At 41.5% G+C, this 15,444-nt stretch overlaps 1 protein-coding gene across 6 annotated transcripts in view; it reads right to left on the reverse strand.

Annotated features, from left to right (window-relative positions):
• Positions 1–15,444, reverse strand: part of LOC147152966 (ERC protein 2-like) — a 133,828-nt gene that overhangs the window by 76,439 nt on the left and 41,945 nt on the right. For 5 of the 6 annotated variants that reach the window (XR_015089757.1, XM_086052970.1, XM_086052695.1 and 2 more), the window contains 4 exons: positions 13,811–13,999; positions 11,318–11,359; positions 10,727–10,920; positions 3,058–3,151 (listed from right to left, as the gene is read on the reverse strand). Coding sequence is in view for 5 of the 6 variants with exons in the window: in XM_086052970.1 (XP_085909096.1) it covers positions 3,058–3,151; positions 10,727–10,920; positions 11,318–11,359; positions 13,811–13,999 (519 nt within the window). In the remaining variant the exon portion in view is untranslated. Of the gene's footprint in view, positions 1–141; positions 295–3,057; positions 3,152–10,726; positions 10,921–11,317; positions 11,360–13,810; positions 14,000–15,444 lie in introns of all 6 variants that reach the window. The other variant, XM_086053053.1, reaches the window with a different exon arrangement.

Below are 15,444 nucleotides of genomic sequence, written 5' to 3' on the forward strand. Positions count from 1 at the left end.
ATCCTGCCTGCAGTTATTCACGTAAGCCACACGAGGGTGTATCTCATACTCTTTGTGCTCTATTGAATACGTTGCCCTGCACTGCAAGTTATGCAGCGCTTGAAGGCATGAATGTGTGTGCGCGGAAGGTATCAGCTACACCTGTCTCTGGGACTGAACGCGGGCCGCCTCCTCTTGAGCCCAGAGCATCTCCCTACGTGCCGAAGTGTTCATGCTCTCCCTCAAGGCCGTCTCCAACTCCCCTATCCGCTCGGCTGTCTCCTGCATGGCCTCCTGGGAAGCTGAGAGAGGAAACTGAGGGGCAAGAGGATTTTATTGAAAGGGTTGGAAGGAAAGTGAGGACGACGAGAGTGTTTTATTTTCAAATAGTCCCCATTTTCTTATGACCATGACTAATTGATTGTCATTGGAATGTAAGAAAGCATAATTTGGGAAAGAAAAGAGATCCAAAGCGTTTAGGCAGGCCAAAGCAGGAGTGAATGCAAACCGTCTATTAAAAAGACACTAAACAGAAATAAGTTACAAGAGTGTAAAGTGTTCTGATCTTTGTGGACTAACATATCAGTGTGCGCTACGAAAACGTGCCCATTCACACGCCGAGCAGGTGTGTATGTTGTGCGCATGTGTGCGTGTGGCCTCTACAACACCCGCGTTGAGTCGGAAAAGGATCACTCTCCACATTGGCTGAGGGAACTGTGAAAGAAAACACTGAACAGAAATAATAAACCCACAGTTTCTTTCGCCCGCTTACATTTCGGGGTCTGGGGGACTCGCCTTCAAGTTCACACGTTCACACTGCAGAATAGCCGTGCAGTAATTGGGTCACAAGGGTATTGAGACACGGCCAACCCAAACGTTGGTTGCAAAACACTCATGAATATTTTTAAAGTAGACCAACAGTGTCACACGAACGTTGCTGTGTCAGGTCACAGTTTATGCAACCACTTATAGACGATCGATTGCAATAAGGGAATTTTGGGGACTCAAATCATGGGACACCCAAATGAAGCAAATAAGGCATATGGCGATACTGACAGCGGCAATGGGATTCTCCCCGCGGGTGATGAGAACGGTGCCAAGCGGGGCAAATCACAAGCGGAAACTTGTTGCTCGTCACGTCAGCACCACACAGCTGGAGGTGAGCGACAAACCCCTGCGCGCACGCACAGAGGAAGCCTGTGTGCATCAGCCCCGCAGCACCATAATTGGACGTGACAGACGAGCAGTAATTCGATGCACTAGAATCAACAAGTGCTGCTCTGACCCCGCCCAGCAGAGATATGCACATGCACACATTTGGACGAAACCACCCCGGCCGCCCAACCCCCGTATTGAGATGCTGCCGCTGGGTCCCTGAGCCAAACTCCCAGAAGGCGGCCCCTGTACGTCAATGTGAATATCTGTACATCCTATGTGTGTTGTCTGACTTTCATTAGCCATGAGAGAATACCGCTGTCTGTCAAGGATACACAGACGAGGACTAAACGGGTGTGCATGGGGGGGGGGGGGGCGATAGTGAGAAGAAATGGAGGGATAATTGGCTCTACACAGCACCAGTCATCACCCGCGTCCCCAAGGAAAGGTCATTATGGAGTCTGACTCTTTCTGGTGTGATTGAGGGATTATAATCATTACAATAAACCAGCAGGGAGTGAGAAAGAGCAAACTTCCATCTGTACCCCTGAACACCCCCCAAATACACATATACATATGTACGCATTACTCATAGAAAATTAGGCCAATTTGGTTTTGGGCTGAAATGTCAGGATGAACCTAAAATGCCACATACCCCTTACAAGTGAACTGAATTTGACCTTTTGTAAACTTCTAAATGCACATGTAAATGCAGTGTCCTGGTTCAATTAGAATTGGTGTTGAAAACAGTCCTCTTCATAACGCTGCTCACATTTTCAGATCATGAGACCAAGATGACACAGAGCAACTGATCGTCAGCACCTCGCCATTGCGAAGAGGTTGTCAGAGAAGAAGTTGTCAGATAGAAGTGGCCACTGAGTTTAGTGTCTGTCATCAGCAGGTTGCAACCGAGATTCAGAGAGACGGGAAGAGTCACAGAAAGGCACGCAACTGGACGTCCTTGGGAATGCGCAGGTATTGGTTGATTCATGGATCAAATACATTTTTGTGAATTGAGCATTACAGTTGTATGTGCATTTAAAATTTTAGAGAATGTCAAATTGCTTTCAAAGGGTTTTGGTGTATTTTAGGTTCATTCTGAAATTACACCCATAAGCCCAAAGAAAAAAGTAAACACACACACACACTCATATATAAATATACACATATGCACTCATACTGTATACAGTATTACACATACATACTGTACGTACATGCATACATACAAAATGTCAGGATGTCAGTGATAAGTTTGTGTGCGATGTATATGAAAATGTGACATTTAGTCAGGTCCATAGACTATGAAAAGAAGAAAGTTGAGAAAGATAGGGGTGGAGGTGGTGTAGCAGATGTCTCTCTATTACGGTCAAAAAGTAATAAAAGGCCACTTTGAGAGCTTAAAGTGAACACTTCCGAAGTGTGTTTTCTTTGTGTTGGCTGAGCGCAGCGTGGTGCGATGGAGACGATGAAGCAGAGCGATGGTATCTTTTCATCCCACATAAACTCTCCTGCATGGATGGGAAGCGGGAAGGTGGAAGGTGGAGGCGCGGCCCTGTTTGTTTGTGTTTATCCTTGGGCATGTTGTGTTCCCCATGAATGCAGAGATAAATGTAGAGCAGTAGCGGTGAAAAGGGAGCAAGATAGGAGTTTGTGGCACAATCTGACCGCTGAGAAAACACTTATACAGCACAGACAATTTAATTCGACAAAGGAAATAAATGCAACACAGTCGAGTGCGCTTACAGCAATTTTTTAAAGTATACTTGCGCCTTTTGTCTGTCCGTTTAATTCATTTTATTGAAAACATGTAGGTAAAATAAACTATCTTGTTTTACTCAAGTGAACTAATCGATGCAGTTTATCAAACTGCGACAATCTAAATGTCACACACACACACACAATTATATATTGATATTGTCAAACCTGCGATAAAGAGTGCGGATGTCCATCAGGCCGGGCACCTTTCCTTATTTCCCCAGGCACCGTCTGTTTTTGGATATGAGGGGACTTGATTTGCCTTGAAATAGAAAAAGGTGACACGCAATTAATGTTTGATAGATAGCTAGTTGTATGTGCATTTAAAATTTTAGTGAATGTCAAATTGCTTTCAAAGGGTTTTGGTGTATTTTAGGTTCATTCTGAAATTACACCCATAAGCCCAAACAAAAAAGTAAACACACACACACACACACACACACACACACACACACACACACACACATATATATATATATATATATATATATATATATATATATATATATATATATATATATATATATATATATATATATATATATATATATATATATATATATATATATATATATATATATATATATGATTACTTGCAAAAAATGATGCCATGAATTATGTGTCACACTAGTTAAATGTAAACAAAACGCCACAAATGTGTGACTCATGGTAGGCAAGATGAGTGATGGAGTCGAAGCACGCATGTAAATCTGTCAACTGTAAAGCACGCAGACACAAAGTACACATGCCGACAGACACGCCCCCACACGCACAAACCACCCCACCTCCCCTTCAGGACAGTTCCCACAATTGGAAAATGTGGTTGATGTGACCAAATTTACTAATTGCCTTTCAAGTTTAGGTATGTTTAATTCATTTAATGAGGTTCTTATTCATACTTTAACCATGTTTTGAACGCACCTTTTAGTAGCCAAATTTTAAAAACGTACTCATTTGGTATTACTGTATATTGGGCCGGGTAAAACGTGAAAAGGTAAGAAAGCTGACAGTGACAAATTAGCGTAAGAGAACTCCACAGCACTGTAAACAATCTCTGAGCAAAGCGGCTGCTAAATCGTGCAACATTATCATTCCACATCCATACTGGCGTGTTGATTTTGGGTAAGCGCTACAAGCTGGCCCCACATGTGAGCAAATATTTGCTGTCATTTCAACCAAAATGTTGCTTGTGTGTGTCCAACATGTGAGTGATGTCGGCGAGCAATTCATTTAAATATGCTTGAAAAGATGATGAAAACATAACACACTCACCTGGCACACACACACTACACAAATTGACTGTATATGGACTAAAAGCAGTGCAGCTCATCAACCAGAGGAGTGATACATTGTGGAAATTGGGTTTTGAGCTTTGGAGGAAAGGTTTTTTTTTTTTTTTTTTTTTTTGTGCAAGGCAGGTCTATCATCATCCACACCAAACTATTCTTGGATGGGTTTGATGTGCAAGAACTTGAGAGCTCTGACCTCAACCCCTTCAAACACCTTTGGGATGAGCTACAACAGTGGCTGTGAGTCAGGCCCAGATCTCATTCAGATCCAGGCCCAGAGATTAACTGTCATTCTAGAGGAAAAATTCCCACAAACATCTTGGAGAAAGGCTCCCCAGAGAAGTGGAAGCAATTATAACTGCGACCTCCAGATTTTCCTCCATTCTCAGTTACCGTAGTTGACAGATGTTCGAATACATTAATTTCTATATTATGTAAGAATGGAGACATTTGTTATATGAAAATAGGACTTTACAAGTGGATGCCATGCTTGGGTGTGTCATGCACTCACCTTCTCCTGACTGTGCCTTCCTCACCTAAGCTTTGTTATCCCTGACTACCTCATGTATTGAACCTTATATTGCATTCTGTCTCGTTGCTAGATTGTTGTACCTTGTTGTCACATTCCAGCATTCCTTGTTCTTGCCAGACTCATAGGAAGCTTTGAAGATGCTTGATTATAGACCTTGCATCTTTTTGACTCACATTTTTGGACTTTGCATGCAGTGAATGCCTGCCTACCCTTAACAACAATCCACAACACACACTTTTCAAACGTCTCTCATCCGGCAGACAATACAGGAGTGCCACAGCAAGAACAGCAAGACTATCATGCACTATACTGTGCAATACCTCTGCAAACTGCAATATGTGAATAGTCAACTGTTTGCACCTTTGCATATTATACACATATTTTTCTTTTTGCACAAACTGGACCATTATTACTGCTTAACTTATACACACTGTCTTCTTTTTCAAATGTAATTAAAAAAAATGTGTACTCATGTATAGTGAATAGGGTCAGGGCCAGCCCGCGAATAGCAAAAATCTGTTTATAATTGATGCCATTGAAATGCATTGGGGGGAAAAAAATCCACAAAAAAACGCTGACAAACCTCCAATATGTTTTCCACCAAAAAAGGGCCAAAATACACATGGAAAAACATGTTAAAAATGTACAGTATTTATCTTTCATTATTTAAAGTGACACTTTTGATCTTTTATATTTAAGGTAAACTAGTAAAATAAGAATTGCATTGCTCAATGCTACTGTGATCTTTTTACTGAGCATAATGACAAATAAACATCTTGAAGCTTACTAAACCCAGCCTGTTTAGTAAACGGAACTGTCTTTTGTTTCTGAGTCTATCGCATTTCCTCCTACTGTCCCTGAAAATAACACATTCATACCAGCATCTTCTTTAATCTATATGCACACCCTCATAGACATCTGCAGGAGTTGAGGGGAGGAATCTGTTTATACTACACTGTCTCCATGTGTGTTTGCATAAGCTCGGAGGCAGGTCCACTGAAAACTAGCTGGCCATGAGGGCATATCAGCTCTCACACTGCTACCGGCACAGGTGTGTAAACCCGCAGACATGCTGGTCTCTTTTGATAGCTAATATAGTGCCATCAAACCATCCGGGCAAGGTGGATGAGGTATAAAAGTGTGAGTAAGAGTATCAGGGCTGCATGTGCTTGCACTAAAATTTGATCGTTATCGGAAGGGACAATAATGTTTTAGTGCAGCAAGAATTCTAAGACAGAGTTGTTGGAGGGAGAGAGTGAAGAAAAGCACTGCGGATGAAACCCAATATATTTGTAAGTCATTTTTCATATGTCCTTGTGCTTCTTCCACCTGGAGCACTCCACACATCCATGTTCCAACATAAGCAGCTCCAATTTATTCCTGGTTCCGAGAGCAGCTGTGTTTTTATCTTTTTTGAAGCATATTTCACCATCAATCTTATCCCATGGTCTTTATTGAAATGTGTTTTATTTGTCTGAACTGCTTCTTGGGTTGGCAAAAAGGTTACCTAGCAAGATAATTATCAATTATTAGCAAGTAATAAAATGACTCAACTAGGGGTGGGCGATATGGGTAAAAAAAATAAAATATCTCAATATTTTTTTTAAAAAACTCGATAACGATAATTTGACGATATTCTACAAAAAATATTTTAAATCTGCACAAAATTATGTATAGACTTACATTGATTTTGGGGAACATTTATGTCATTTAAATGTCTGTGTTGATATTCAATAATGATGTGACATTTTGAGCTGCTGTAGGTACTGGTGTACCAACTACGAGAGGAATCAGAATGAGAAAAAGGTGTATTTTATATGTGACGTGTGACGAAGTGTCACCCAGCGAGAGAAAAAAAAGACGTCGTCATGACCACCCATTTCTCATACATTGGCCAACGTATTCAGAATAAAGTTGAATAACAAAACTGCAATTTACAGAAAAGTGCATTTTCCCACTCATTCATCGCTGTGATATGTAGACTTGGAACTTTATTCATGTTTGGGTGTATGCTGGCGTCACACTAATAAACTGTCGTGGTTTATGCAACATGTCTGGGGAATACAGGCTAGTTATGAATGATGTGGACTAAAAGCGTGTAAATTGAATGTTAACCGATCATCCAGGATGTCACGTTTGCTTTGCTCGCTTAAGTACTGAGTGTGTGGGGGTGTGGGGGTGTGTGGGGGTGGGTGTGGGTGTGCGTGAGTGGGTGCGTGTGTTTATGTTTGTTGGTTCAACTCTGCGACTGTTTTCTGTGTGTGTGTGTTTAACCTTTTGATTAGCGTGCTTGCGCGGTCGCAAAGTTTTCCTCGTAATACATATGGCTCGTGGTGCAACAGAATTGCTCTCCATGGTGACCGTTTTGTCACATCTAACAATATTATTCCCACCGACGTCAGTCTTGTCAACTCCAAACCATTTACAGACTACAGACAACGTGGACTCGCGCCTCGCTATAAATCCCCGCTAGACACTCCTCCATGAAATGAGGAAGAGACAGCTCCGCTGTGGTGCGGACAGAGTCACGTGACCGGGCCCTGCCCGCTGATTCAGCGAATAATTATTACTTCCTCTTCCTCTGGTGTGAATGCACACTGATTTTTCAGCATTTCCTCCAACTTTGCGGCCGTCGGCTGACTCGCTTCGAGGCAGTATTAATACTCGATAATGTAAAATTACACATCATGTAGGCAAGATTGACGATATCGATAACGATATATATATATATATATATATATATATATATATATATATATATATATATATATATATATATATATATATATATATATATATATATATATCTCGCCCACCTCTAGACTCAACTATAATTTTAAGATTCCAAGTTCCAAATTGTTTATGTGTGCCACGAGTGGCAAAACATCTGCAATGCGCTAGGACTATTTATATTGTGTAAACATGCAGAAAATATGTTCAACCATTGCTATGAAAGACAGTGAGAGGATAGTGGGTTTTAAGTGTGAAAAAATTTGCAAAAGTGCAAGTACAGTTGTTGAAGACATTTAGGGCATTTTGGTAGACTGGCCCCCGAGCGCTCGGTGTAAAAATGGGCGTAACTTCACTTTTGTACGGGCGCAAGTCTAGCGTGTTTAGGGCCATGTTGCGCCTCTCTGGGCGTTCTGGTGCACGGAGTTGCCTGGCCCCCGACTCCTGCCTGACAATTTGGTAACAGAAAGTAGTCTGTGTGTCTGCCTCGCCCCCAGTGCATCTGCAACTTTTGTTACAAAAAGTAGAATAGATATTAGACTACCTAAAACCATATTGAACGCTGTGCTCAGGTGATTTTAATGGGAATGAGGGTGCGTGCTTCGATTGGCCGGAAGTCGTCCTATCCCACAATGGCGCAAAACGGTGCAAACACTTTGTTAGGCCCAATTCTACCCGTGCAAAGTCTAGGAAAATACCACAAGAAAGAAAACTCCATCCATGCGGCCAGTTAGACTGCGCTTTGTGCTAGAATTGCGCTCGGGATGAAAATAGGGCCCTTCAAGTTCAATAGTGTGCAATGCAAGTGATTCAACATCCCAAAGGCTTGTGACTAGGAGTACAAAGTATTATACAACTAATATTAAAGGTTAATAGGAGCCTTAGTAGGAATAAGATGTTCAGACAGCAAAAGTCTTTCTCTTTAAAATTGCTTCAGATTTACAGTATACTGTGTTTTTTAATAAACAAACAAAGCGGAACTAAAGCATCCAATTTCAAGCAGACAGGCACACAGCAGGGGTTTGACAGAGATATGCAGTTTGTGGAAAAAGAGACAGATACAATCGAAATGATGTACATTTTTTCTTTCTGTGGAACAAAACAAAAAGAAATGCCGCACAGTGGGCGAAGAGAAGTGGAGGAAATAGGAACACCGAAAGTTTAGAGTACGGCAGTTGGGTCAACACTCTGAAGTTTTATCTGAGACATTTGTCTTGATGCAGTGCTGAAAGATCCAAACAGGGCAGGACTGTTTATTATTTATAGATTCTTTGTGGTGCTTATACATCTTATCGTAGTAAAAATACCATTTGACATGTTGCCTATACGTGTATATTGCAATGGGGGAAACTGGGAAAAGACAAAAATGACTTGAAAAATGAGATTTAGCGGCGTGTTTCAAGATACGCTGCCGCAAGCTAGAGACCACAAAATGCCCATGTGTTATTTCAAAAGCTTGATGAGTTCAACGTTTGTAAATTTGGCAAGTTAGGCTCCAAATTATACTACATGTCAATGCAAATGTGTTTTTTGGGGGGGGTTCTACAAAGAAGTCTGAGGACAATGGAACACTCGCTCCAAGAAATACACATTCAAACTCACACTGAGGCAAAATTTACTGTATATACACATCCATAATGCACACACATAAAAACCTCCCTTTTACTGAAACTCTCCCTTACATACCAGAGTGCTGACCATGTCACTAACTGGGATATGGTAAGACTGGGAGACAGATTTATTTTCCAAAGAAGTCTCCATATCACTACAGAACCGAACTACAGAGTAAATCAGCATACGGCTGACTGTTCCCATTTGGCAATGAGCCCACTAACTTAAAATGTGCTATATTTGTGAAGAATAGATTAGCATGAACATAAATGCTAATTTATGTTAGCATTACACCATAAATGCAAACAAAGATTATCAGCACTAAGATGATGTCATAGTAAGGACTTGATTGGTACTACATGTGTTGTCAGCTTTCTTTGCTGCTTTGTCAGTTGTTTGTGAAAGTGTCGCATCATCTGGTTTTCCTTAGCTCCCAAGAAAAGTAAAAACAAGTTGTTTTGTCATGTTGCAGACACAGAAACATTTGGCCACCCATGTTTATAGAGAAACATACTGTCGCATTCCGTCCAGGGAGCCGTGGCACTAGTGCGCCGTGAGAGAAAATCGGGAGTTTATCCAATTTCACTTAATTTGTCTGAAAATTGTGAGGTATTCATTACAAATACTGTATATCTTTGATCATCTATGGTGACAAGCAGACATATAGTGACAGGCAAAACAATCAAATGCTTTTGCTCGTGGATGCAGTGGATTCCCGTCACGTAACCCCCCCCCCACTGACTCCCTGGTCTGAAGCCATGCAAAGCGCATAAGTGGCTGTGCACTCAAAATGCACGCAGACAAAATACTTTGGGGCTAATTGCTGCATATGAGCGTGGAGCTCGAGACACATTCGCACACATAAACAGAGGAGACTGTGTGTCCAAACTCTGCAGGAGCTACTATCCTTATTACACTTGATGTTGCTCGTTTCCCACCGAGTGCGAGTGAGCACACAGTTTCCGCGCCAAAGTGGAGAGTCTTGAAAACAGCTAATGAATGCACCAGGAAAGAGTGTTGAATCCAGTGCATGCACACGATCCAGATTCAGTAAAACCAGTCAGACGCAGCGAGTGCGACTACACACACGAACAACATTGTGCACTGTACACATTTAGCTCTCTTGGCTTCATTTTGAAAATTTTCACTCACAAATGTGCACGGAAGCATTCACATGTAGGACAATTGGCATTTGGCTGCGCTTCATGGGGGTCAGATTAAAGCCAATTTGGCACTTTTCAACATTAGACTTGGGGAACTTTGAAACTGACCGAACACTCAACGTCAGGTGTGCGCTGGCAGTGCTGATGGTACAGCCTGTGTTTTTGCATGCAACATTGCAAAGTTTACTCACCCAGAGCTGCAACCATTGAAGCACAAAAACAGTTGATAAGACATTTAGTGACGTGATTAAAAACGAAGCATGTAAACAATTTACTGTACACGCTTGTGGGATTGCATCAGGGAAAACATGAGGATGGAATGGATTTTTCCAGAGGTGGGAGGTAGAAATGGAAGGTTTATATCGAGTGGATTGCTCCTTTACAAATAGAGCACTTAGGAAGGAATCAAGGACTTCAAATGATTCCTTAATTCAGAAAGATGAGTCCTTCCTTAAGGACACCCACAAGGGGCCGTAGACACCATCTGTATCTATTTTTAAACTCTTACTCACCTCTCAAGATCATTTATTCTCTTCTCTCTGCCAGATCTGTCCATCTCAGCATCCTTCAGCGCCGCCATCAACCTCGCGACCTCCGCTTGCGACTTTCCAGATTCCTCCCTGTAGCGAGCCACTTCCTGCTCAAGAAGCCGCAGGCGATCTGTGATGTCTGGACACTTGCGCGATGTGTCCTCTGGGTTTTGGGCCTTGGGGGAGGCAAGTTGATGCATCAGGTGCACAGAGCAGACCAACTTCAGACATTGTAGATTTAGCATTTAGAAGTTGAAAAACTCGTCAAAATGTCCATCAATATTCACCGTGTTGTGCCAATATGGAATAGAATATACAGTGTAACCGTCACTGTCCTGTGAAAAACACACAAAATAATTCACATTAATGCGATGTCTGTAATGCGGAAACACCATTCGCGTACAAATAAGAAAATTGAAAAAAATGGACATGAGTGTTTTTCACAGGACAGCGACGGTATATAGAAAATATACTGGCAATTGCAGCTAGTGACAAGACTGCTCTGTTTGAAATTAAAACAAAAAAACAAAAACAAAAAAAACCACGAGAGGAACGCAATACGTAGAAACCTACCGTGGAGCTCACAGCTGGTAGTGCTTCTATTTGGGCTGGCATCTAGAGGGTGAGATGAGTCAGAGATGATTATTGTGTTAAAAAAAAAAAAAAAAAAAAAAAAAATCACATGAGCTTGTCTTACTTGTAATTTTCTTTGAGACAATGACACAATACAACAAAGTCATCCATTCTGATTGTGGCATTTTCATTATAGCTTGATGCAATGACGATAAAAGGATATCATGAGCTCATTTCATATTAATTAAAGAGCAACTGAAACAGAAAAGAGGATCCTTTCAGTTTCATCTTCATCCCCATGCAACCCTATATGGAAGGAATCCCACTTCCTTCCGAGAGCTTTTTTTTCAATATTTGTCTCTTTGAAAACAGCGTTTACTTCCCGAAGCCCTTCACTATGCCTGGGATGAGCAAATACAATGTCATGGGAAGCGGATGTGGTGCTTTAAACAACTTAGAGATGAAAAAGCTCTGCTAAAAACACGACTGAGTCAGATAGCAAACATATGCGAACACTAACAGCTTTAAGAAAATTGCCTCACACAACTACATTAGTTACTAGATTTTTTTTTTTCTTGAACACTAGTGCCAAATAAACCACATAAATGAAAGAAACACAGCTATTTTTTTCTATTTTAGGGGCTTACGTATGTCATGTTTCCCCACTTTGTTGATATGCATTGTATGGTGTTGGTCTGATCTAATGTTATTTACATAAAATAGTGTCAATGTTAATGTGCACTAATGTATTAAATTTCATCTTTGTCCTACAGGGTAAAAACTACACTAACTTGTCACACTGAACATCGTTCTAAAACACATTCATGCACACCTGTGTGCACGTACGTGTGTGAAAACATGTTGTGCTCACCACACAAGCTCATCGAAACAGAGAGGAACACACACGTTCACATAAACAGCATCACCGTAAGTCCTTTTGAAGAATTCTCAAGTTTACATAACAGCTGCGGACGACACTAAATAATCCAATTATGGCAACACTTCTGTCAGGGTGTAAATCTGCTCGCTCCAAAGAGTTATCGAGCTGCCGTCCCTTTTTTGTGGCCCAGCGCTCACCAAGATATCATTTAACAGGAATGAGATGTGTGTGTGTATGCTTTTTATGACTATTAACGAAAAGTCGCTCATAAATCCTGGCCGACTGACAGTGTACGTGCTGGTGTGTGTGAGGGAAATGGGAGGAAAAATACTCTTACTTGGCACCCAATAAGGGATGGAAGGATTTTTATTTCTCCATAAATCACATCATTTCAATATCAGCAGCCTAATCCTCTCTTAAGATATATATATATAGTGCAGGATGCCCCGTCAATGATGAGTTGCAAATATTATTGTGGATACTATCAGGGAGGTACCAGAGAGGAATTAAAGATGCATTTTGGATGCTGGCAGGAATAAGGAATATTTGGATTTACTGGTTCCTCTAGAGTTTTGAACTGTGTGTACTACTTTGAAGCCAGTGTGGCGATTAAACATCAAACACATATTTGGTGACAAGACGAGTTAAGTTACGTTCAGATAGTTGGCGGACATTCAACACAAAGAAGCTCCATGTAAAGCTGCATATCCGAGCGTGGTTAGAGGTTAAAGGAGCCAGGCCAATGAGTGCACGGACTGAATAACGTTTGCCGTATGCTTTGTCCTGGCTGGTCCACAAATATTGTTGACCGCTACAGGGGATGTCAAGCCCCAAAAATGGAGAGCCATGCCTCCATTTCAGAAAACAGGTGAGCCGTGATTGGCTGCTACCTGAGCAACTTTGATGTCATTTTCATTCGACAGGAAGTGGCAAAATGACCGCCCCCTGAGATGGACAAAAACGGGTGGATTTTACTGCTTAACTCATATTCTACAAACGCAATATTAATCAGAATGCCATGTTTCAGGTAGTGGGCCTGCTGGGAACAAATTCTTGTAAAGAACATTTTGGGGTTGACTTCCACTTTAACGGAGGCAAGCTGCAGATTACAGCAACTAATTCAAATAAAAATACAATGTGATGGCATTTGTTTGATATATATTCTAAAATTTCCCCTTTATTTATTTTTTTATTGGTTTAATGTATTTGAAAGAGTTCTTGTTTGTGTTCTGGAACTTATGGTACAGCGTGTTTGTGTGAGTGAGTATGTGTGTGAACACTGATGCCACTGTTTCTGCATACTGTACATACACAAATATCACTCACAATCTTCAGTGTGCACAGTGCTTGAATCAACAAGCAAGTCATTTTACCCATTTGTTATATTGGTTTCGGATTATTTGGGTTTCATATCACAGTAAAAAAAAATGAATACAACAACAGCCTAAATTAAACAGCACTGACATTGACACTTTATAATGTTATCTCCCCCAACATCATTTGTTTCAATTGCTCCTCTCGGGTGCTGTTGAGCATATAAATTTGTTAAACACACACATGCTCACGTTTCCACTTGTGAAGCCTCCCCCTCCCCGCGCTCACCCCATACAGACCTCTCCATCGAGCCTCTGGCCTTGGTTCGGGCCCAGGATCGCAGGCTGGCTGGGGGACAGTTTGTGAGGTTGGAGGGCTGACAGCTTGTCCTTCAATTCCTGGTTGTCCTTCCTCAGTCGCTCCAACTCCTCCAGTTGAACCCTGTCCGCCCGCTCCTTCTGCTCCCGAAGGTTCTCAATGACTCGCTCCTGAGTAGTGAGGAAAATTGAGAGGCATGAGATTGACTCTGGTAAAGACCTTAAAAGATATTATCTACCGGCGTGCTTATTCCCATTAAAGCAATAAACCATTTCACCTCCAAAATGCAAACGATTGTCCGTCCTGGGTGACTTTTTGGCTCTTTGCTATCATTAATGAATCATGGCCTCTTACTGAATGGGCCCAACAGCATGTTTTGCAAAGGGCAGCCAAGCTCATAAATACGAGTCTTAAATAAGACCACCGTAAATAATAGCTGGGACAGGGAGAGATCAGAGCAAGACGGAGTATAGAGACAGATTTATTGAAAATGGATAATACAGTACTGGAGATCACTTCCTTACAACTCCACGCTGACTCCTGATAAACCAAGTTGGAATGTTTATATCATAATTCTCCCCGTTCTCTAATCACAGCAGCACGGCTTTGAGCATTGGCCCGAAACCACGTCCACAGCATGGGTGGGAGAGCATAGAAGGTGCGTATAGTAGGTGTGTGGACTGAAGCGATTATCAAGGTGTTTATTCAGGTGTTTATCTAGGCACACGCCGCAACTCAGAATTGGGCTTTTACGATGTAGCATTGCTGCATGATTGGCAGCTTTAAACCCTGAGTAAATAGGACAAACACACCATCTAACGGGACCTGGCACAGCAATGTGTGCAGGGCAGCCTTTGGAGGAGCACGAGAGAGAAAAGAGGCAAGGAAATGGCTAATGGGCCATGGGTGTTTTCCTCATATTATGAGCTATCGGAAAGATGTTTGGTGTTTTGGGACGGGGACCAGGATGTGAGGAAAAAAGAAAGAGAACTGCCACAATGAGGACAAATGTGTGGCATCTGGTGAGCAAGTGCAACGTGAAATACAAACAATGGCAGAGTCAGACAGCTTGAGCTCCGGGGCTTGGTCTGGGCACCGGCATGTTAATTAGAGCCACAGTACTGCGGCAAGCAGGTTTGTGATTAGCAACACACATGATCACTCTTGTAAACACATTACACACCCACTGTTGACCGCAAAGTACAAAAAGCTTGCCAATGCTCTTCTCATCACAGCTGAATTCTACAATAAGGAGGCTGCGTCAGAAGAACAAGATGGGCCAATGTAGAAACAGGATGTCATCGCTGTAGGACCAAATATGGTCAGTTTCATATTTTTTCACAGGCCGATACCATGGCGTTTGTTATTTCTACACATTATTCATTGATTTAAAGTGTTGAAAATAACTTGGGAACAAATCTACTAATACTCTTGCAAAGTTTACCTGTCTAAGAAAGGGACAGCATTATGACGCCTCAAGAATACAATTCTTGGTGTGTTTTTTTTTTTTTTTTTTTTTTTCATACCATAAGCGAAAATAGATTAGATCTATTTGAGTAACTCTGTTTTGATGAAAATGGATAGCTGTATTTAAGTGCAGAAGGAACTGTTCAGT

Source organism: Filicampus tigris, chromosome 1 (assembly GCF_054856515.1).
Source record: "Filicampus tigris isolate MCC_2025a chromosome 1, RoL_Ftig_1.0, whole genome shotgun sequence".
Classification (NCBI taxonomy): Eukaryota; Metazoa; Chordata; class Actinopteri; order Syngnathiformes; family Syngnathidae; genus Filicampus; species Filicampus tigris.